Source organism: Sesamum indicum, linkage group LG11, assembly GCF_026168435.1.
Source record: "Sesamum indicum cultivar Baizhima isolate 11 linkage group LG11, ASM2616843v1, whole genome shotgun sequence".
In the NCBI taxonomy this organism is placed as follows: domain Eukaryota; kingdom Viridiplantae; phylum Streptophyta; class Magnoliopsida; order Lamiales; family Pedaliaceae; genus Sesamum; species Sesamum indicum.
In genome coordinates, this window is record NC_142667.1 from 12276975 (window position 1) to 12300083 (window position 23109).

Consider the following 23109-nt stretch of genomic DNA (forward strand, 5'->3'; position numbering starts at 1 on the left):
GTCACCATTCTTTTTTTCTTCTAATTTTTAATTTATTTTACTGTAGTGCCTCCTTATCGCCCTCCACCTGATGATCAATAAATGCGACTAAATTTAGAAATATTAGCTACAAAAACCTCCCGTGAAATTATAAGTTGACTGTTAGTCAACGGTTAAATACAACGGTGAAATTATAATTGTACTGAATACAGAACAATAAAATCAATTAAGGTTAAAAGTGAAATAAATAATTAATGAAACATCCAACATTGACATTATCAAGCAATAATATTTTTAGTATATATTGTTAGATTATATCAAATTGATTTTTATCTGAAAATTTGATTTCAATTTAATAATTTGGACACTTAATAATTGTTTATTATTTATAAGCCAAACATAAAATAAGTCCAAATTAAATAACCTTTTGAATTATGAGTAATTTCTTATATTATTTTATTTATTTTTGCTAAGTTAATAAAATAAGACTGAATTCATTTACGAAATGTATACTACATAAACTTAAAATCTTTTTATATTTAAACGGTAAATAAAATTTCTATATTTATTTTTTAATTTGCTATATATATAAGTTTATGTTTCTGTGATAAATGATAAAAAAAATTACTATTCGCTCAAATTATCAAATCAAATTCAGTTTGATAATCTAATAATATATATATATATATACTTTATAATATTCATGATAATTTCAATATTGGACGTCACATTAATTATTTACTTCATTTTTATTCTTAATTCTTATCGTTTTATATTAAGTAATATTATAATTTTACCCTTATATTTAACCATCAACTAACGGTCAACCTTCCTCAAGGAAAGTCTTCACTTAAACATGAAGTCCTAAGGGAGGTTCATGCAAATAACCCCGTCAATGAAATTAAAAAAAAAAAAAGACATTAGGTAAACATTCTTATTCGATTTAGTACTAACTAAAGAATAAAATGAGAAAATTCTTATCGTATCGGATTCAGAATTATGGAATGTGATATTGCATAGTTTGTACATATAATTAACAACCTTAAGGGGAGTGTACCTAATCGTCTAATACATTGTTAAAGTCAACATTCAGAATGTACATTTTTGTCATTTTTGCAGTATAATTTGTTAAACTAAAGCAAAAGAGGTTAGTGTTTTCGATAAATGATTTTTTTATCGCGTATATTTTAGTGGTAATATAATATAAATTAGTTATATTTTTAACTTTTTATTTAAAAGAAAAATACGTATCAATCACACATTGATACCACGATAAAGTACTGTAAAACATTATTGTCATTTCTTTAATTACCGCTTAACAACTTGAAAAAATAGGTGCAAAATTCTCATTCCGGTCCTCAGGCGGGCACCGAAGGACAGCATATATTCCAATCAACAAGCGTGCCGAGATTGTGCATTTACATGAGGATTCCAACTTTGTCGTTCCCAACTGATTTCTGAGCTATTTATGTATCAACCCACGAGACAGAATGACAACATTAATAGAGAGAGATATGAGGAAGAATGCCCATGAATTCCACTCCACATTCTTTTTCTGAATCTACCCTTTTCGCACACTATAGCTACTACATAGCTTCTTCGATTTGCACAAGCTTTTATCAGATATAGTTTCTGCCAGATCTCAAGAAATCATCAGTTTTTCAATTATCACAAGGTTTGCAAGAACTCTTCTGCATGCACTTCGATAACAACCCACCCACCCCATCTCACACACTGATATATACATGCACATTTGTATATATGTGGTACTTTACTAGTGTGTTTGTGTGAGTTTGTAGTTGACATCTGTTCTTATGATTTTCTTGTACATAAGAACTCAAGAAGGTGGGAAATGGAGACCATTGACAAAAATGTGGGGAAGAAGTTCCAGAAAAGCTACTTTGATGTACTGGGGCTTTGCTGTTCCTCGGAGATTCCAATGATTGAGAGAATTCTTAGTTCACTTGATGGAGTTAAGGACTTTTCTGTAATAGTTCCAACCAAAACAGTGATTGTTGTTCATGATTCTCTCCTCATCTCCCAGATTCAAATAGGTAAAAATTATATATATGTTTGCATAATTCAGTGATATATTGATTCTTTAAATGCTCTCTATTTTTTTGGTATTTTTCTTCTCATGGTTTTCACTTGAAAAGATTCATGCATTGCCTTCCTTTATTACTAGTAGATATCGATGCATTTAATTAGATGCTAGCTCAATCCACCAAGAAAACAGTTGAAGGAAAAAGGTGTAATAAGAACAAAGGAAAATTAGGTTCGCCTTTTTTAAGGTTGTTTCCAGGCGGTGGTGGCCGCCGGTCTTCTTGATACTTTATGAGTTATTGTGAAGAAAAGTTATTGTTTATGAATAAAAAGTTGGCTATATTTGGCTGGAAAGCTATCATGCTGTTAAAAATGTTGACGATGCATGCAATTATTGTATTAGAGCAAATTCCCCTCTCTGTATGTAGGTACATATACATGCTTGCATGTATGTATAAGTCTATACACACAAGAAGAGTACTGTATACAGATAAATATCACTTTCTGATTTTTACTGCGCCCCAGAATTGTTAGCCTGTTGTACGCGTGCTTCAAAAGACCAGCTGATTGCAACCTGAAATTGGACTATGAACAACTTGGTCGAAAGGGATATCTCATTTTCTTTCTTATTGTCTTTAAGTAGTGACACTGAACAAATGAAAATTGATTTTATTTCAAACTCTGTGAGGTACGTGGAAGTTTATCCTTTTGCGTCTTTGTGTCGTTTTTTGCAGTTAAAGCACTGAATCAAGCAAGGTTGGAGGCAAATATCAGAGCCTATGGCGAGCCAAACTACAAGAACAAATGGCCAAGCCCATATGCTGTCATTAGCGGTGTATTACTCCTGCTTTCATTTCTAAAATACGTCTACAGTCCCCTCGGATGGTTGGCCATCGGAGCAATTGCTGTTGGAATCATACCAATATTATTAAAGGCAGTTTCAGCAGTTCGCAATCTTACACTTGATATCAACATCCTTGTTTTAATCGCAGGTATATTATGAGCAACCTTTTTCATATTCCAGTTAGACAAAAGCATTAATTTGGTAATAGACACAGAGTTAGCTCTTGATGGAAACTTGCAGCTACCGGAGATATTATATCTTAAACTGGAGCTGCTGATGTTCAAATAGTTAGTTCATGACAATTACAGGTCACATCATAGTTCATCTCAGAAAATAAATCTGAACATCTTGACTTATTAGTTCATTGTTGTGTCTGTCTCGGTATAATGGATCATAGATTTAAAATTTTTTAATTACAGTTCTAACAAATTATATGATATTTTGCAGTTTCAGGATCAATTGCCCTTCATGATTACTGGGAAGCTGCCACTATTGTCTTCTTGTTTACCATAGCAGAGTGGCTAGAGTCGAGGGCAAGCCATAAGGTCTGCAAACTGCAACCTCTGCCTCTTTCTGAGTTAATTCTATACAAGTACTTTCTGAAGATGGAATTTTTTTCTAATCATATAGGCTACAGCCGTTATGTCGTCGTTAGTAAATGTAGTACCCCAGAGGGCAGTCATGGCTGATACAGGTGAAGAAATCAATGCAGACGAAGTCAAGTTGAATACAGTTCTAGCTGTGAAGGCTGGTGAAGTTATACCTATTGATGGAGTTGTTGTGGAAGGTAACTGTGAAGTGGATGAGAAGTTTTTGACGGGAGAGTCATTCCCTGTAGCCAAGCAGAAAGACTCCATCGTTTGGGCTAGCACGATCAATCTCAATGGTAACAGTTAGGCACTTACTTGCTCGGCCTTTGGATATTGCCATGAAATTCATTTTCTAGGTGCACATTTTTTAGGCTACATAACTGTTAAAACCACGGCGGTAACGGAAGATTGCGTGGTGGCCAGAATGGCAAAACTGGTAGAAGATGCTCAAAACAAAAAATCGAGAACTCAAAGATTTATAGACAAGTGCGCCAAGTACTACACGCCTGGTGAGTAAATTTTCACTAAGATACAAATACTTACTCTGTTAAACTTTTCTTGGAAATAGGATGTTAATAATAGAACTATTGAGGAAAACATTCTTTCTGAATTCTCTTGCAGCCATAGTGGTGATATCAGCTTTTTTGGCCATAGTCCCTGTGGCATTCAAAGTCGAAAATAAGAAAGAATGGTACCACTTGTCGCTCGTCGTTTTGGTGAGTGGATGTCCATGTGCACTTCTTCTGTCCACACCAGTTGCCATGTTCTGTGCACTATCGAAAGCAGCAAGGCTTGGAGTACTGTTCAAAGGAGCCGAGCATCTTGAAACTCTTGCTCGTATAAAGATCACGGCCTTCGACAAAACTGGGACGATAACAAGGGGAGAATTTCTCGTGGCAGATTTCAAATCTCTCCAGGATAATGTTAGCCTCAACACACTGCTCTACTGGTATAAGCTTCTCTTATGTTTTTATCATTTTTGTGTAGGACTAATGAAGTATATCTCCTATCGTATTCGAATTCTTCTTACCTGTAGAAACGACCTTAGAATATGAGTTGAACATCTCCAGGATCTCAAGCGTTGAAAGCAAATCAAGTCATCCAATGGCAGCTGCTCTGGTTGATTTTGCAAGAGCACAAGGAATTGAGCCAACGCCTGAAAAAGTGGAGAAATTTCAAATTTTTCCAGGTGAAGGGATTTTAGGGAGAATCGAAGATAATGACATATATGTTGGAAACTGGAAAGTTGCTTCAAGAGCAGGGTGTACTATAGGTGAAAAACTCAATCTCTTCTACATTGAAACTCTGGAAAAGTAGCACTTTCAACAGCATATGATCAGCTTAGTTGAATTGTACTGAAGAAGTTAAGCATATTATTGTTTTTGTCTTTTGGGCCTTTTCAGCAATAACCTTTGCACTTTTGACATCCAGTTCCGAAATTAGAAGGTTATGACGTAGAAGGAAAGTCCGTTGGTTACGTTTTCTTGGGGCCGTCTCCTGCCGGCATCTTCTGTCTCTCTGATGCATGTCGAACGGGAGCAAAGGAGGCTCTGAAAGAGCTGAAGTCAATAGGCATCAAGACTGTGATGCTAACTGGGGATTCCTGCACGGCTGCCAAGCATGCACAGGCTCAGGTAAAATACTGATAGTGTCACCATCAGTAGCTAAAGGTAATTATGTTTGGGATAAATTCTTGTAAACAAATTGGCTAAAATAATACTTCGATCAGTTAGGAGGGGCTTTAGAGGTTGTTCATGCTGAACTCCTGCCAGAAGACAAAGAAAGAATAATTAAAGAGCTTCAGAAAGAGGGTCCAACGGCCATGATAGGTGACGGTGTCAATGATGCTCCTGCATTAGCCACAGCAGATATTGGTATCTCAATGGGCGTATCCGGCTCTGCACTTGCAACAGAAACTGGAGACGTTGTTCTTATGTCAAACGACATTCAAAGGATACCCAAAGCTTTACGTATTGCAAAGAAAGTCCGAAGGAAAATAGTCGAGAACGTGGTAATAGCAATTTCAACCAAAGCTGCGATTTTGGGATTAGCAATAGCCGGTCATCCCCTCGTTTGGGCTGCAGTGCTAACTGACGTAGGAACGTGCTTGTTAGTGATCTTCAACAGCATGCTACTACTGCAAGGAATCCCGGCACAACAAAAACAATGTTGTCGGTCTACTATTAATTCACATGTCCATAAACAGAAGTGTAGTAGTACATCTGGCTGTTCCTCACATACTGATAATTCTTCTTGCTTTGATGTTGAATCTCAAAAGAAGTGTCAGCCTCAAACATGCTCCTCCGAGACATGTTCTTCTGCTTCAAGTTCTTGTGGGAAAAAGAAATGCTCGAACACTGCTAAAGAGCACGGTTGTGATGCACATGCTCATCACCACAATGAAGCCAAAGCTATGGATCATCATGATCTGAAATCAGAGAGAATACATTGTCATCAGCACGACGAGGCAAAAGCTATGCATGATCAAGATTTGGAGTCCCAGACAGCACACAACCATGGTTGTCCTAAGAAGGAGAGCTGCTGTAAGAAAAATAGTTGTTCAAAATCTGCTCAAAGGCACAAACACAACAGGCTCCATGAGACAGTAGAGAAGCAGAAATGTGAGCATAAGGGGTCTTCACAATCACCAATATCTGATAAGCAGGTGATGCATAACAATCATTGCATGGAAAACCACTGTGCAAATCACGACGATAAGCTCAAAGGACGAACATTGCATGGATGTTGCAACAGCTTGAGAAGAGAATGCTGCAAAGGAAATGGAAAGGTTGGAGCGAGTTTGAGAGGGCTATCAGAAATTGTGATCGAGTAATAATACGTAAGCAAGTGTAAGAATGATTAAACCTTTACAGATTCGGCCTCCGGATACGTAATTAGTCACAGACATTTCAGAATCAATTGAAAGTGGATAGTGCAAGAAGGCTGATGATCAGGATCTATGAACTTAATTAGAAAGTGTTTCTCAATACAATATTGTATCATCTGCAGAAAGAAGGTTTTGGACCAAAGGTGCAAACCTCTGTTGGAGCTTAACTCCAGACATGTCTGCCCACTCGATCGGAATTTCTCAACTAATTTGTCCTGATTTTTGCGATTTGAACTAGCTGTCAAAATTCTGAACTAATGTTCTTTCCAGATTTTGCCGATAATGTCTTATTTTTGTAGACGGTGAGACTGAGACCTCGTGATCAAGAAATTTTACATATTTATTTATTTATCTATATAAGTAATTAATATCTTATTATATGATTATATAGTGAAATTTAAATGTAATGATGGATGCATGTACAATAATTTGAAATTTGTAAAATATCAAATAATATTACCAACTAATTAAAGAAATCTTTATTATTATTTCTGGATCGACATTTTCAGTTTAGGATTCAAGTTAGTTAAAAATGTTGGAATTGTTAATACTCCTTCAAACATACAAGAAATCAGGGTGTATAAGCAACGTAGGCTGTCCAGAAAAAGGGCTGCTACCAAAGTATTGGTACTTTTAGTGAAGAGGAAACATGCCACGAATACCGATGCGGTTCTAAATCTTGATTACTATTATAATTTATAAAAAAAAAAATTTGTTGCACAAATTTTTTAATACCCAAATTTACCCAATAATTATATATTCGCTTCAAAGAAAAATTTGATCAAAATAGTAATTTTAATATTTTTCTAATAATATTACAATTACAATTTTTTCCCTCACACCCCACTGCTCCATATTTCTCTCTTACATATATATTTTTCACAAATTTTTATATTTTTAATAAATTTATAATTATAATTTATTTTCTCTCACCTCACTCCATATTTCGTTCTTCTCATCCTTCACACTGTGATTATTTTTTTTATAATTTTTTTATTTTATATCACAGTTTTATATATATATATTAAAAAACCCATGCAATAATGAGTAATTTTATATTAATTAAATTATTCATAACTCATATAAATACAAATTCATGTGAACAATGCCGAATTTCTTATCAAAAGATATTGAAAGCGTGCATCCCAACCTCACTCGGGTTCTAAATTCCCGGACGCTCCAATTCTTTGGGTTGATATGCAATGGTACGACCAAATTCTTTTCATTATTTTTCTCATGCTATATCAAATTTCCAAATAAGTTTTGCTTACACACCTTATTCGTGTTCTTAAAGTTTTAAAATATGAAATTAATGCATTTAGCTATTTCAATATATTTGTTAAATTATAATAAGTAAAAAGGAATAATTTAAAATAATACAAATCAAATAAAAAATACAATAAAATAAAAATGATAAAGATTTTAAATAATGAGTCGAATAAGAGGCGAATGACCCTAATTTAATTGATGAAATTGAATTTTTTTTTCAAATCACTGTAATGGTAGTTATTAATTTATTTTTTTTTAAAAAAAAATAATATTAAAACCTCAAATCAGAGTTAATCAAGCCAAAGCGATGAGCCTCGGGCAAAAAACACAAGAACAAGATCATGCAAACACCTGCCCGGGTGAACTGTAATGGTAGATATTGCTTTAATTATTCATATTAATATTGATAATTATCGTATATTGACTATTGATTATTGAAATTCATACAATCGTAATCAATTCACATGCATACAATTAATTACATAGATATTAATATATTATTATCTCAATAAATAATGATAATTTGGTATGTCCATCTAAAAATGTACCAAATTAGTTATTTAGAGTGATGATGATTTATATATAGTATACATTTAAATGCTTCCTTTGCAAATCCCCACTAGCTTGCTTACTTGTTCATATCAAGGCCCCTCTGCATAAGCCGTAATCAAAATAAATTTTCAGGCAGATTTCAAGAAATACTCAGTTCTTCATACCATCAAATGCTTTGCTTTACATGATATTTGTGTGTGTGTGTGTGTGTGTGTGTGTGTGTGTGTGAAGTTAATTGCTCAAGGCATTACAATACTGCTCTGGTTAGAAATTCCTTTGGAGATCTGTCCTCGTAAATTTTGCACACAGGAACTGAAGAAAGTTGGAAATGGAGGCCATTGACAAAAATGTGGGGAAGAAGTTCCAGAAAAGCTACTTTGATGTACTGGGGCTTTTCTGTTCCTCAGAGAGTCCAACGATTGAGAGAACTCTTAGTTCACTTGATGGAGTTAAGGACTTTTCTGTTATAGTTCCGACCAAAACAGTGATTGTTGTTCATGATTCTCTCCTCATCTCCCAGATTCAAATAGGTAAAAACTATACGTTTCATAACCTGTATACGAATTCTTTAACTAGTTATTGTTCTCTATTTCTGTGTATTTTTTGTCATAATTTTCGTTTTCAATGATTCATGCATTGCTGATTTTAGTTCTGGTAGATATGGATGCAGTTTAGTTAGATGCTCAATCCACCAAGTGAACAGTTGAATGAAAAGGGTGGATGAGAAGAAAGGAAAGATTAGGTTTTTTGGCCTTCTGGCTATGCAACAAGTAGTTTTTACTTTTTCTAATGTTGTCTCCAGCCTGTGGTGGCCTGCAGCGTTCTTAATATTTAATGAGTGATTCAGGGATAGACGAGCGAAAAAGTTAGATTTATGAAAAAAGTTGGCAAGATTATCATGTTGTTGATCATATCTATGACGCATGCAGTTCTTGTTTTCGAGCATATTCTCCTCTCCGTATATGCAACTTTTATATTTTTACTGCACCCCAGGCCCGTAAGCCTGTTGTACGTGGGAATTGCTCTGAACTGGTTGATTGCAATCTGAACTTGGAGTACTAACAACTTAGGTCAAAAGAGATACCTCATTGTCCATCTTTTGTACTTGAGAAGTGACATTGATTGTATAAAAATTGATTTTATTTCACTTGTGGTGGAGATTTATGTTTTTTTTTTTGCATGTGTCTGGGTGTTGTTCTTTTGCAGTTAAAGCACTGAATCGAGCAAGGTTGGAGGCAAATGTGAGAGTACACGGAGAGCCAAACTACAAGAACAAATGGCCAAGGCCATATGCCATCATCAGCAGTGTATTACTCTTGCTTTCATTTCTAAAATACATTTACAGTCCCCTTGGATGGTTAGCCATCGGAGCAGTTGCCATGGGAGTGCTACCGATTTTGTCAAAGGCAGTTCTGGCAGTTCACAATCTTACACTTGATATCAACGTCCTTGTTGTGATTGCAGGTACATTGTCTAGTAGCCACACATAGGTCTCGGTAGGGACATGTAGCAACCTAATAACATATTACATCTTGCAGTTTCAGGATCAATTGCTCTTCATGATTACTGGGAAGCTGGCACTATGGTGTTCCTGTTTACAATAGCTCAGTGGCTAGAGTCGAGGGCAAGCCATAAGGTCTGAAATGGAGATGTCTGTCTACTTTTGAGTTGATTACTATTCTAGGAAAGTACTTTCTGATGATGATTTTTTTCTTAATTTATACAGGCTACAGCTGTTATGTCATCGTTAGTTAATGTAGTACCCCAAAGGGCTGTTCTAGCTGATACAGGTGAAGAAATCAATGCAGACGAAGTCATGTTGAACATGGTACTAGCTGTGAAGGCTGGTGAAGTTATACCTATTGATGGAATTGTCGTAGATGGTGGCTGTGAAGTCGACGAGAAGTTTTTGACAGGAGAATCATTTCCTGTAGCCAAGGAGAAGGACTCCCTTGTTTGGGCTGGCACGATCAATCTCAATGGTAACAATTTGACCTTTCCTTGCTCTGCCTTTTGTGATACTGCCATGAAATTTGTTTTCTATATGCACAATTTTCAGGCTATATAACTGTTAAGACTACGGCAATAGCAGAAGATTGTGTGGTGGCCAGAACGGCGAAACTTGTAGAAGATGCTCGAAACAAAAAGTCGAGAACTCAAAGATTTATGGACAAGTGTGCCAAATACTACGCTCCTGGTAGTAATTTCAAGTTCTTTTCCTACCCAAACTAATAAGATGAAAACATTTACTCTGTTAAGCTTTTGTTTGGACCTAGGATTTTACTACTAGAATCGTCGAGGAAAATATTTTGCTCTGTCAGGATATAGAGCAAAGCAGGAAAGAAATGCTTGTACAAATATATGAACATGTGATATATGTTCTAATTAATTTGACATAATGCCATCTCTGTACGAAACTGTACGTCCTTAAAACCTTAAGAATTTGTTAGGTCTTTAAAATCATGCACTTATATGTTCACATATTCTTTTCAAGCTTTCTTGTAGCCATACTAGCGATAGCGGCTTTCTTGGTCATTGTTCCTGTGGCATTCAGAGTCAGGAATAAGAAAGAATGGTACCAATTGGCTCTTGTTGTTTTGGTGAGTGGATGTCCATGTGCACTTGTTTTGTCCACACCAGTTGCCATGTTCTGTGCACTATCAAAAGCAGCAAGGCTGGGAGTTCTGTTCAAAGGAACCGAGCATCTTGAGTCTCTTGCTCATATAAAGATCATGGCCTTTGACAAAACTGGGACGATAACAAGGGGAGAATTTCTTGTGGCGGATTTCATATCCCTCCAGGATAATGTTAGCCTAAGCAGACTGCTTTATTGGTATGAACCCATTTTTCTGTTTTTATCATATTTCTGTGGGGCTAATGAAGTATATGTCATGTAGCATTTGAATTCTCCTCAACTGTAGACGATGCCTGTGGAGTATGAACTGAATATCTCTGGTAATATTTCCAGGATTTCGAGCATCGAAAGCAAATCGAGCCATCCAATGGCAGCTGCTCTCATCGACTTTGCAAGAGCACATGCAATTGAGCCGAAGCCTGAAAAAGTGGAGAAATTTCAAATTTTTCCAGGAGAAGGGATCTGTGGGAGAATTGAGGATAAAGACGTATACGTTGGAAACTGGAAAGTTGCTTCAAGAGCAGGGTGTACCGCAGGTGAAAAACTTGATCTCGTGACTCTCGTCTATATTGAATCCCTAGGCAAAGTAGCACTTTTCAACAAACAAGTTTGTCAAAATTTGATGATTTACCTTGTTGAACTCTACCAAAGAAACACATATTTTTACATTTTTCTTTTGGGCTTCTTCAGCAATAACCTTTGCACTTATGACATCCAGTTCCGAAATTAGAAGGTTATGACATAGAAGGAAAGTCCATTGGTTACATATTCTTGGGGTCATCTCCTGCCGGCATCTTCTGTCTCTCTGATGCATGTCGAACGGGAGCAAAGGAAGCATTGGAAGAGCTGAAGTCAATGGGTATCAAGACTGTGATGCTAACTGGGGATTCTTACACAGCTGCCAAGCATGCACAGTCTCAGGTAACTAGCAATTCAGCCTTCGAAATTGAAGTTCTTTGGTATAACTGCACTTCAGTAGTTAAAAGGCAATTATTTCTAATTAAATATTATCACAATCAGTTAGCAGGGATTTTAGATGTCGTTCACGTTGAACTCCTGCCAGAAGACAAAGTAAGAATAATTAAAGAGCTCCAGAAAGAGGGTCCAACAGCCATGACCGGTGATGGTTTCAACGACGCTCCAGCACTATCCGCAGCAGAAGTTGGTATATCAATGGGCATAAACGGCTCTGCACTTGCAACAGAGACTGGAGACATCGTTCTTATGTCAAACGACATTCAAAGGATACCGAAAGCATTACGTACAGCAAAGAGAGTCCAAAGAAAAATAATCGAGAACGTGATCATAGCAATTTCAACCAAGGCTGCGGTTTTGGGATTAGCAATAGCCGGACATCCACTCGTTTGGGCTGCAGTCCTAACTGATGTCGGCACTTGCTTGTTAGTCATCTTCAACAGCATGCTGCTACTGCAAGGAACTCCGACACAAGCACAAAAATGTCATCGGTCTACTACTAACGCAAATGTCGTCCAAAAGCAGAAGCGTATTAGAACACCTGGCTGTTCCTCAAGTACTGATAATTCTCCTTGTTTTGATGTTGAATCTCAATATAAGTGTCAGCTTCAATCATGCTCCTCCAAGAAGTGTTCATCTGATTCGATTTCTTGTGGGGAAGAGAAACGCTGCAGCGCTGCTGACGAGCATGATTGTGATGCAAATTGTCATCTCCTCCATGAGGCCAAAGTTATGGATCATCAAGATTTGGAATCAGAGATACTACCCATGCACGATGATTATTCGTCAAAGACGAGTTGCTGTAAGGAAAATAGTTGCTCAAGATCGGCTGAAAGGCACAACAATGACGGGCTACATGACAGAGTAGTAGAGGAGCAGAAATTTGAGCATAAGGGCTCTTCAAATTCAAGCCATGGTTGTTCAGAGAAGGTGAGTTGCTGTAAGAAAGTAGTTGAGTCTGCTGAAAGGCGCAAAAACGGCAGCCTCTACGACACATTACTTGTCTACTAATCATTCAAATATGTTTGGATAATTCTATATTTAAAGGGTTTCAAATCATTTCATCCTAATATTGAACTATGTTTTCAAATTTTTTGAAATCTTTTCTCCAAATTCTTGAAATAACTTCAAGTTCATCAATCCAAATACACCCTTAGGCAATTTTAGAAATTATGTCCTGATTAGGGAATTTATAATTAAATCGTGAATTAGATTAATTTGGATTAGGTTCACTCAGTATTGGTATAGTCAATATATCATCAATTTGACTGAGTTTTAGGAAAAGTTTCTGATTTAGGATTGTTTTCTTAATTTTAGCCTTTAGGTCTAATTTAAGATTATATTTAATAATTTAGGTAAATGTAAATGTAATTAATGTGAACTGTTTAATTATAAATAGTCTAAAATACTTCAATCAAATTATCCTTATTAGTTCAAACGTGCGCAAAGTACTTGATAATTGCCTAAATTAAACATTTTGTTTAAGTAGTTTAATTGATCATAATTACTTCAACAATACCCAAAATACTCCACGTTGCTTGATGTGGGCTTAGACCCAAGAATCAAGATAGTCTTCATTGAGGCCTAGACTTTGGAGGATCCGCCTGTTTTCCAATAGGGTGGCTCGGGCCAACCCTAAGCCTGATTGAGTTAGTCCTTTGGATGAGAGACAAGTGGCACCATCCCAAAACACACCCTGTCGTCTGACTTGACTGTTAAGTGTATTTTGGTAGGGGACAACCTCAAAACTTCGAACGTGTATTACTAATTTCAAACTTATTTCCTACAAATCTATGGATTACATCTGATCAGCAGCCTCACGACTACATAAACTAAAATACTTTTTCAAGTCAAAGAAAATTAAATAAGCATAATTAGTCTAAACTCAATTGTTTCAAATCACAACAGCTTAGCATGACTGTGCCCAAAATTAAAGAATCGAGTTCAGTTTCACGAATCTTATCTCAAGCATTTCAATTTTCAAAATAATACAAATAAAGTAAAACTAAAAAAGTTACCAACTAAGCCAACTTAAACTATTTAGATTGAACTTTAAATTACTTTGAACTTATGTTCAGATTAGACCACTTTCTGAACTTAGGTTGTACTTAGACTATGTGCTCACTTAAATTAGTACTATTAGTGCCAAATTGTCGTTTTATGTTTCTTGAACTGCATTTTTGCTTTGTTTTGTGAAACAACACCATGTGGGGTTTGTTTGTTTGCTAAAATGCATTTATTGCTATTATTTGTGAAACAACACCGTTTGTGGTATAAAATTGTCATTTTGTTTTCTAAAAAGAGTTTATTGCTATTGTTTATGAAACGACACTCCGTTGTAGGGAGTCAAGTTTTCATGTTTTTTGCTTCTTTTTTTTTGGGGTGAATTGTAAGTTTTCATTCATCCGTAATATTTACAAGGTACTCCGGGTATACCCGGAGAGATACAAAAGACCCACACTAAAGTTTAAAGAGCAATTAAACCGTGCGGGAAAAGTGACAAGAGGACCCTATAGACAGTGATCTTCACGGAAATAATAAGGCCCTCGGGATTGGGTACTGCACCCTCAAAAATGAATTCGTTACGATGCCGCCAAAGGGTGTAGACTGTGCATGACAAAGCGAGGTGTCGTGCTTTGTTATGAACGGAGGATCCGGTTTTCTCCTTCTTGAGCCATTTCACCGCACTATGCAAGGTGGACATACGTCGGTTGATCCCAAGCCATACTCGGATATGTGACCAAACGTAGGTGCTAAACGGGCACTCAAAGAAAAGGTGTTTGGCCGATTCTTTGGTATTGATGCAAAGTGAACATAAGTCCTCCTCATGGAGGAAATCGAGTCTGTCCCGTGTAGCCAATCTGTTGCGCAGACCAAGCCACATGATGAACGAGTACTTCGGCGGGATGAAAGCCTTCCAAATAGCTGCTTTCCAAGGCTGCCTCGCAAGTTTTGGCCTGAAGTACTCATAGGCTTTCGACGTCTGGAGTCCCTTTAGGGTGGACCATCTCGTCATCTGCTCAATTGCTGCCTCTGAAGACCCAAATTCGGTGATCATCCTATTGCGGATTTCGGCAAGCCGTTGAAGGAGTGGAGAATCCCCCTTCTTCGGTTGCCATTCCCAGATTGATGCATCTCTGAGGTAGACACCGTTGACCCACTGTACCCACAACGTGTCTGCCTTGCGGTGAATGTTCCATAATACACGAGCAAGTAGAGCCACGTTCCAGGACTGTATGTGCCGAATACCAAGTCCCCCTTCTTCCTTGGGATGGCAGATTTCCTCCCAAGCGACTGGCGCCCTCCTAGAATTCCATAGGAAATTCCTACAAAGACGGTGAATTTTCTCGATGACCACCGCTGGAAGGGGAAAAACTTGGAGCCAGAAACACTCCACGCCTTGAATAACCGAACGGACGAGTTCCAGTCGGCCTGCGTAAGATAATGATTTATGTTTTTTGCTTCTTGATCTGTGTTTTTGCTATTCTTTGTGAGATCTCAACGTGTGGGGTGCCAAACTGTCATGGTTACTTTGATTAATGACTTTTTTGGTACTATTTAATGAAATGACATAACATGGGATGTCCTTTTATTGTTGATTTTTATAACAGTTAATATTGTGTAGGCCGATGATACCTCTTATCTGATCATAAATATTCCACCACTTTAGTTCTATGCCTCCAAAACTCTAAAATCTTCAACATTAAGTCAATGTGCATTTACATCTCAGACCCCCACCTCATAATATTATTATAGCATATCATATGATTCTTACACATGCATCCCAAAATTTTATTTATAATATTTTGGAAGAATAGAAGGAGAGAAAAATTAATTTGAAAACATAAAGGGCACGATAATCAACCAATCAAAGGATATCGAAAATGGGCGCACAAATCAATGATACCTTAATTTAGTAATAGTTAAGGTTGAAGTCCCATAAACGAATTTGATATAATTATAAATTCGAATTCTACCAAATATATATATTTATTTTACTCTATATGAACTTATAATTTATTATATTAATGTATTGATAGAACGTAAATACTGCTCATTTAAAGTGAGCAAGCAAGAGAACCACGTTCGGTTTCTATATTCCTCCATAGTCAAATTCTTGATATTTCGTGTCATTATTTCTTCATTGCTTGCTTGACCATTCCATTAATTCCACAATTCTTTGAATAATTATTAGAGAATTGTTTACATTTATCTCTCCTTTCCAATAGCTAGCTGGATACCATATTCTATTCCCATTTCCCCACTCTTTTCAAAATCGAAAGCATATCTGATTTCAACCATTCTTGGCCAGACCCCACCCCCACCCCCCACCCCCCACATGGACACTTACTCATGAGCACAAAAAAGTTAGATAGATTGCCCATATTTGGCAAGTTTCCCTTTGTTTTCAATATGGCATGAGAATCTGAATGATTTTTGTGGCTGCCACTTTCGGAAAGTTGACCCTAACAAAGAATATTTTTTCAGGGCCCATTCAACACTGCCGTTTCATAGCTCACTTACATATTCATTTCATTTTCTTTTCTTTTCATTATCAAGAAAAGGAAAAAAATTATATATGTCTTTTTTCCATTATCGGATCCCGTTTCTCTGCCTATATAAAGGGTGAAACCATGGTTCAATTGAATGTGGAGGGAGAGACCTATTCAGCACATTGTGTGTGTGTTTCTCTTGCAGTCTTGCATGAAGAGGTGGAGAATGGTTTGCAGCCAAGGATGACTTGCCGGCGGTGTTGGTTTCTGCAGAATGTCGTTGCTCTTCCGCCCCGGCAAGTTGTTCTTGGCTACAGTTTGTTCTCGGCTTATCATGCCAGGCTCAATTGATTTATCTACATATTCCTGGCGTATGTTTATGTCATGATGCGAAGGGTTTACATTGAGATGAGAAATTCTAGCTTGGATTAAGTTTTGTCAAATTTCAACGAATTATATGATTAATATAATGTTTTTCATCTCATTGCAGGTACATATAATTTGATGAAAAACTGACGATTTCGTCGTAAATGTAAATAATATGATGTGATTAGTTTGATGCAGCCAAATGTAGTCGTCGGTCATTAGAATCTTCCCAAATTGATTTTTATTAAATTGAATTCTTTATTCAAACTCATTGCATTTTTTTACTTTATTTATCATATATATACTACGTATATAATGCTTTGGTATAAAATAAGTAACGTAAATTTTATGTACATATTTGTGTATATATATTAAATAAAACAAAAAATGTAATATATATATATACAGCTGAAATAGAGCAAGTGGCGTTTTGAGAATCAAAAGATATATTAATAGGCACTCTATGAGAAAAAATAAAAAAAAAAAAGGACTTCAAATATTCATATATCTGTTTTACAATTTATTATTTATTTATTTATTTGTATTGTGAGACTTGAAATAGGAACATATATATGAATTTACGAACCGACATTACAATATTACATGTCTATGTGCTTTTTTTCTTACTTAATTTACCACCAAAATTAGTTCATTTTTGGTATTAGCGTACCCCATGTGATTTGAGTCACGATCTAATATTTGCAGATCTTGCAACCATAATTAAAGGTAAAAACCCATAGACTATGCCTCAATTACATATATCTCCACGATTACTGTGTTAAAAAAAGTCGATTTGATGATAAAAAAATTGTATATAAAACGTGTGACACCACATAAGACTCCAGATAAAGTTGGGATACTTATAAATTAGATTCGCTTAAATCAATCACATAAATATAACGTGAACGGAATCATAAGCCTTCAACGTGGTGCATTGAATGGCCAGGATAATAAATAATGTCATCGAGTCGGGTAGACTAGATTCTATCCTACAAAAACATATGGGTCCTTAGAGTATAAGGTCATTTTCTTATTTTTTGGAGGACGATATAATCATTTAACTCCAAGTGGGTCGATCCCATATATATCACCCTGTATAATATGCACATATTAAATTTGTTTGAATAATTGTATTTGATGCCCGTATCATTATATACTAAATTATAGTGTAGGAACCTGTGTTAATTATGCACGGTTACCTATATATTTTTTAAATTAAATAATTAAGGCAAATTACAATATGTTTTTCTGAGATTTAGCATGAATAAGGAATACTCCCTTATTGTTTGAAAAATTATGAATACTTTCTTAATGTTTGTTGAAACTATGTAATCTTTGTATGAAGGTTTAAAATTATCAACTTTGCCTTTATTGTATTTTTTTTTTTAAAATAAAAATTATAAAAAAATTTGACGAGATGGATGAAAAATTTTAGTATTTTATAAAAAATTGTGCAGTTAATCCATAAGTTTTTTTAAAAAAAAAATAAGTATAACTATAATTCATGGTTTAGCCCGTTCTTTACAAAAAACTTAATGAAAATCTAGCGAAGATTAATAAATTGAACTAGTTGTTGGACGATCGTTAAAATAGAAATGATGTTAGTATTTTTCAAAATAAAAAAATATTTATAGCTATAACAAATTTCAAGAAAACTTACTATAGTTACCCTAATAATTATAAATGTATCTTATTCTTGCATCATACGTAGATCAAAATAAAAATAGCAAGACAGAAGTTGTTTAATATATATATATATATATAAAATTTTGTATAGGAAAATGAAATATACCGTTGAGGACTCTTCCTCTTGTTGTCAAGATCAACTTCAATTCTATCGAGTATATTGCACGGATTTGCACTGAAAACAGGGAAAACGTCGGTTACTGATTTTGAGATGTAAGTGATCCAATAACGAACACGACTTCTATTGGTTTTAGTGCAAAAACGTTCTTCTCAAGGATACCACTCAGCAGCATCAGAGCGCAAAGCGAGGCGTTTCTAGATACACGACTACTCTTTCTTTAATATGGATTAGAGACGGCAGACGAGTCGAGTTGACTAAAAAGGCTCGATTTTGAGCTTAAGTAAATTTGAGCTCGAGCTCGAGCTCAATTCTCTCTATGCATCAGCTCGCGAGCCACGCGAGTTTTTTTTCTATTTTTTCAACTTTTTATATATATATATTTTTATTTTTAAAATTTTTATATATTTAATTTTATATTCAATAGTTTATCAATTTTTTATACTCAAAATTGACCGTATATTATAATTATTAACCAATATTGTATATTTTATTTTGGATAATAATAAATTATAGTACTTTTATTTATAAATTTAATCTTTATACAAAAATAAATTTAATCAACAACTTAGTAAATTATAATATTTTTTATAAAATAATTATTTAATATGACATATGTAGACTATATGTTATATTTTAATATATACTTGTATTGTGTTATACTGTTTTTAAATTAACAAGTAATGTTTATCATTAGAAGATAAATATAATAATATTAACGAGGTCTAGTTTAATTGACGAAATTAAGGCCCCGTAATTTTAAAGTCATAAGTTCGAACTTCACCAACTTATGGGACGTTAGTCTATTCTATTTTAGTAACAAGTATTGTTCTACTTTAATATATAAAAAGTGTTGATTAATTATAATTATCTAACATTGATGCTTAATATATAATTAATACCATTATCAATTATTATTAAATATAAATATTTAATATTGATAAATTATAATCCACTTACTAAAAAAAAATATACCCTAATAATAAATTGGGTGGAACAAGTTGTCAACAGCTTCTTGTCCTTTAAAATGAATATTTACTCTCTCCCTGTTTAAATGTATGTATACATGGAACATTTTGGGCCTTTAATTTAACTATAGAAAAATATATATTGTTCCTCCCTTCTAAGATAAGTCTATTTTATTTCAAATTATATATATATATATATATGTGTGTGTGTCTTTACGAAATTTTTAAAAATATTGAAACTTTCAAGAATTTCTGGCATTTAATAATGTAAAAAGATTAATTTAAGTTACTTAAATTATAAATTACTGTAATTGGATTTAACATTCAGCTTACAGTATAATTATTTCATTCCGGTTCATATTTTCTTAAATAATTTTCTTTCACAAAAATATATTAATTAAAAGGAGCAAAATGTATATTTTTCATAATTTGAGCAAAGTGAAATTGATCCTTTCAAAGTGTAGATGGGACGTCCAGTTTATGAGGCGACCCGTTTCATCATCAAAAATTATTGGAAAAATAAAGAAATAAAGAAAAAGAAGAACCCACAAACATGAAAAAAGTTTAAATAAAAATATTCAATAAAGTTAAAGAATTCAATTCGCCAAAACATTCCAGTTGGGATTAAATTTGATCAAATTCAATTAAATTACATACCACGTTATATTTATTATATGATTTTTTTAACAAATATGATTATGTCTACTGTTAATTAGTTTAATTCAATTAAATTTGATCCAGATAAGATTTTTTTGAAATAAATGTAATAATTTAATCAGAAAAAAAATTTATTTAACTTACAATAAATTATAATGCTATGCAAGAAAACTTATAAATTATATGATATTATCAGAAAGTCAAATATAAATTTGAATTTATCTGCCCCGTCTTGTCTTTCATAAATAGGAAGTGGGGTCACGTCATCCAAGTTTCAGCCAATAAGCATAGCGACCCACACTTTATGCATACTAAAATAAAGATAGAACGAACTGGAACTTTCTCAACTGATGTGGTCTTTCCTTAGCCACGAGACCACCACTTTTCCACCTTTTTTTTATTATTATTTGCTCAAAAGATTAATACATTTATATTTGTTGATCACAAGGAACAGTTTTTCTACCTTTTTTTTAATGGAATAATGCTCATATATATATATATGCACACACTCCATAAATTTTACGACTCACTTTGACATATTAATGGTGTATAGGTCGACGAATTCCATGCATTTCCATCGAAGAGACTTCCATGGATAAAAGCAGAGAGTCGATTGCAGCCAAGGATGACTTGCCGGTAGTCCTGCAACCTAAGTTAATTTGGACGGCCGGCAAGTTGTCTTTGGCTACATTCTGCTCTTTTCTTTTCATGCCAGTCTCATCAGATGGATCAGACATTGCCTCGCCTGAAGGAGCGACGTCGACTGCTTGCCAGAAACGTAAGCTTCCGAATACGCTTAACTGTATATATTTGTTTAGTTTGTTGCTTGCATGTTCCGTGTAAGCAAAATTATGGCAAGTGTCGGATTTCGTAGTTTTCGGATATGGTATTTGCAGGTTTTGTCGCCAAGTTGTGGCAGCCATTTTAGCAGAAAACAAAACTTGGTTAGGTTAGGCTGCATTTCTCTTGGGGATTCTAGAAAAAATATTATTTTTTATTATGATTAATTATTATAATGAAGGTGAAAATTATGAAAAATACAAAATTAATTCCAACTTTGCAACGGAACTTTTATGTTTTTGCAAGTGTGGTAAAAAATTAACTATGATTAAAATCATAACAAATATTATGGCTATGGCTAAAAACCATAGCGGATATTGATTAATTCTAGTAAAAATTTTGAGTTTTTGCTTTGATTTTATTCAACCATAAGTAATAGTATTGATTTTCTACGATTTTTAAGCTGTGGTCATTTATGTAGCGAAAATTTAATTTTTTTTATAGTGGAAGAGTATTAATTCAAATTCAATTTGATGGGATATAATCCATAATGCTGAATGCTGTGAATGAAAAGTGAACTATATACACGTCAACGAGGTCTGGTTTAGTTAGTGAAATTGATGTTTTATAACTAAAAGATTATGTGTGCAAATTTCACCAGCGTTGTGGTATTAATCTACTGTATTAGTAGCTATTGGAAAGTAATAAACATTTGAGTTGGTAATTGTAGTATATTAACTGGTTGATTATTAAAATGCATAATATAATTATAATTGATCCATTTAAAAAGGGAAAAAAAGATAAGTGAATTAATTACCAAATAAGTGTCGTTAAAAAAAATACGATATTTTGTTATGGTTATAACTAGCAATATTTATACTATTATAAAAGAAAACTAATTTATCGTACTAATTTTTAAATATCCAAATCTACTCTTTTGTTTCTTCCCTTATTTTTTTTTTTATCAAAATAGTAATGTTAATATTTTTTATAATCTCATAATTATGATTTTTTTTTCTCTCAACCCACTTCTCCAAATTTCTCTCTCACCATTTCCATAGTTTTTTCTCACAGACTTTCATATTTTTAATAAAATCAATAATTATAATTTATATTTTTTATCTCTCACCTCACTTCATATTTCTTTCTTCTCACAAACTTCTTTCTTTCTCCTCACCTCACACTACATTTGTGTCTTTCCAAAAGCTTATATTTCTCTTCAACTCACGCTATGGTTCTTTGTTATATGTTCACAAGAATTGCGTGCGACAACGACTAGTTATTTGATTAATGTTTCATCAATTAAAGTAGAACTGAAAACTCAATTTGGACAATAAACATTACAATTTACAATTACAACAACCGCTTATTTGATATTACACAATAAAGTCGAATAGGAAAAAGATCGAATTAAAAGTATCTTTTGAGCCATTCGCAGTTGTCAAACATTTTAACCCTTGAGCTTCACTCCCGAGTTGGGGTGGTTGGATCGGATAGTTCGGTTCCAGACCCGATCACTTAGAGTTTGGATAATTTTTTGAATTTATTTTAAAAATTTTGAGTATCGAATAACTCAATCACCCGACTACAAAATATTGGGTTGAGTTCAAATCAAATTCTCCTATTCGAACTATATGATAGGATACCCAACTTTTTTTTAATAAAAAATAAAATAAAATATGTATAGGGAGTGTTTGAGTTTATTAGGGTTTACTTTCTCATTCTTGTTCCAACTCTTTCTCCCTATCCCTTCAATTCAATGCCCACTCCTACTCCTCAGTTATAAAAGCACACAAAAATTAGCTAGTTAAAGAAAGTAATCATGATCAATTAAATTCAAATTTTATTTATTTTTAGAATAAAAAATAAGCAATTAAAAGTTAATACTCCCTTGCATACCTCGTGCCGACCCCTACGACCACCCATTTTCGAGTTTAATATGCATGCTTGCCGCATTGGACCAATCAAATTTTTCAAAGGGGTTATTGTAAACCTATTAACTGGTAAAAAGATATCCAGGTTCAGACTCATTATTTTTATGTTAGACCAAAATTCAAATTTAAATACAGATCCACTAAAATAAAATATATGGGTATGGACTGAGTATAGACCCAATAATACTCAATAATGCCCATGCGCATGCCCTTCTTACCATCAATGCAAAAATGAAAACCCTCTTCTCCGAATTAACACTCCTCTTAGACCCATGGTTCAAAGTTGTGGTATCGACAATAACATCGGCCGATATTGTTCTACATCAGTTGCAT

General features: G+C 34.3%; 3 protein-coding genes across 3 annotated transcripts; 2 read left to right on the forward strand and 1 right to left on the reverse strand.

Moving 5' to 3' along the window:
- The first annotated feature begins 1341 nt into the window (after positions 1 to 1341).
- Positions 1342 to 6643, forward strand: LOC105173878 (putative inactive cadmium/zinc-transporting ATPase HMA3). The gene is made up of 10 exons (XM_011095780.3): positions 1342 to 1654; positions 1814 to 2033; positions 2757 to 3014; positions 3314 to 3411; positions 3497 to 3752; positions 3828 to 3965; positions 4078 to 4405; positions 4527 to 4729; positions 4888 to 5090; positions 5186 to 6643. The coding sequence occupies exons 2-10, from the start codon at positions 1832 to 1834 to the stop codon at positions 6287 to 6289; spliced, it is 2790 nt and encodes a 929-aa protein (XP_011094082.1). The 5' UTR covers positions 1342 to 1654; positions 1814 to 1831; the 3' UTR covers positions 6290 to 6643.
- A 1723-nt stretch (positions 6644 to 8366) lies between these two features.
- Positions 8367 to 12821, forward strand: LOC105173927 (putative inactive cadmium/zinc-transporting ATPase HMA3). The gene is made up of 9 exons (XM_011095846.2): positions 8367 to 8694; positions 9371 to 9628; positions 9703 to 9800; positions 9891 to 10146; positions 10224 to 10361; positions 10670 to 10997; positions 11133 to 11335; positions 11518 to 11720; positions 11820 to 12821. Exons 1-9 carry the CDS (start codon positions 8493 to 8495, stop codon positions 12783 to 12785), a joined length of 2652 nt encoding a protein of 883 aa, XP_011094148.1. The 5' UTR covers positions 8367 to 8492; the 3' UTR covers positions 12786 to 12821.
- Positions 12822 to 14241: 1420 nt separating this feature from the next.
- On the reverse strand, positions 14242 to 20985 carry LOC148785101 (uncharacterized). Its single transcript, XM_088875224.1, has 2 exons — positions 20697 to 20985; positions 14242 to 15206 (listed from the first exon to the last, which is right to left on the reverse strand). The coding sequence occupies exons 1-2, from the start codon at positions 20983 to 20985 to the stop codon at positions 14242 to 14244; spliced, it is 1254 nt and encodes a 417-aa protein (XP_088731350.1).
- Positions 20986 to 23109: the final 2124 nt, after the last annotated feature.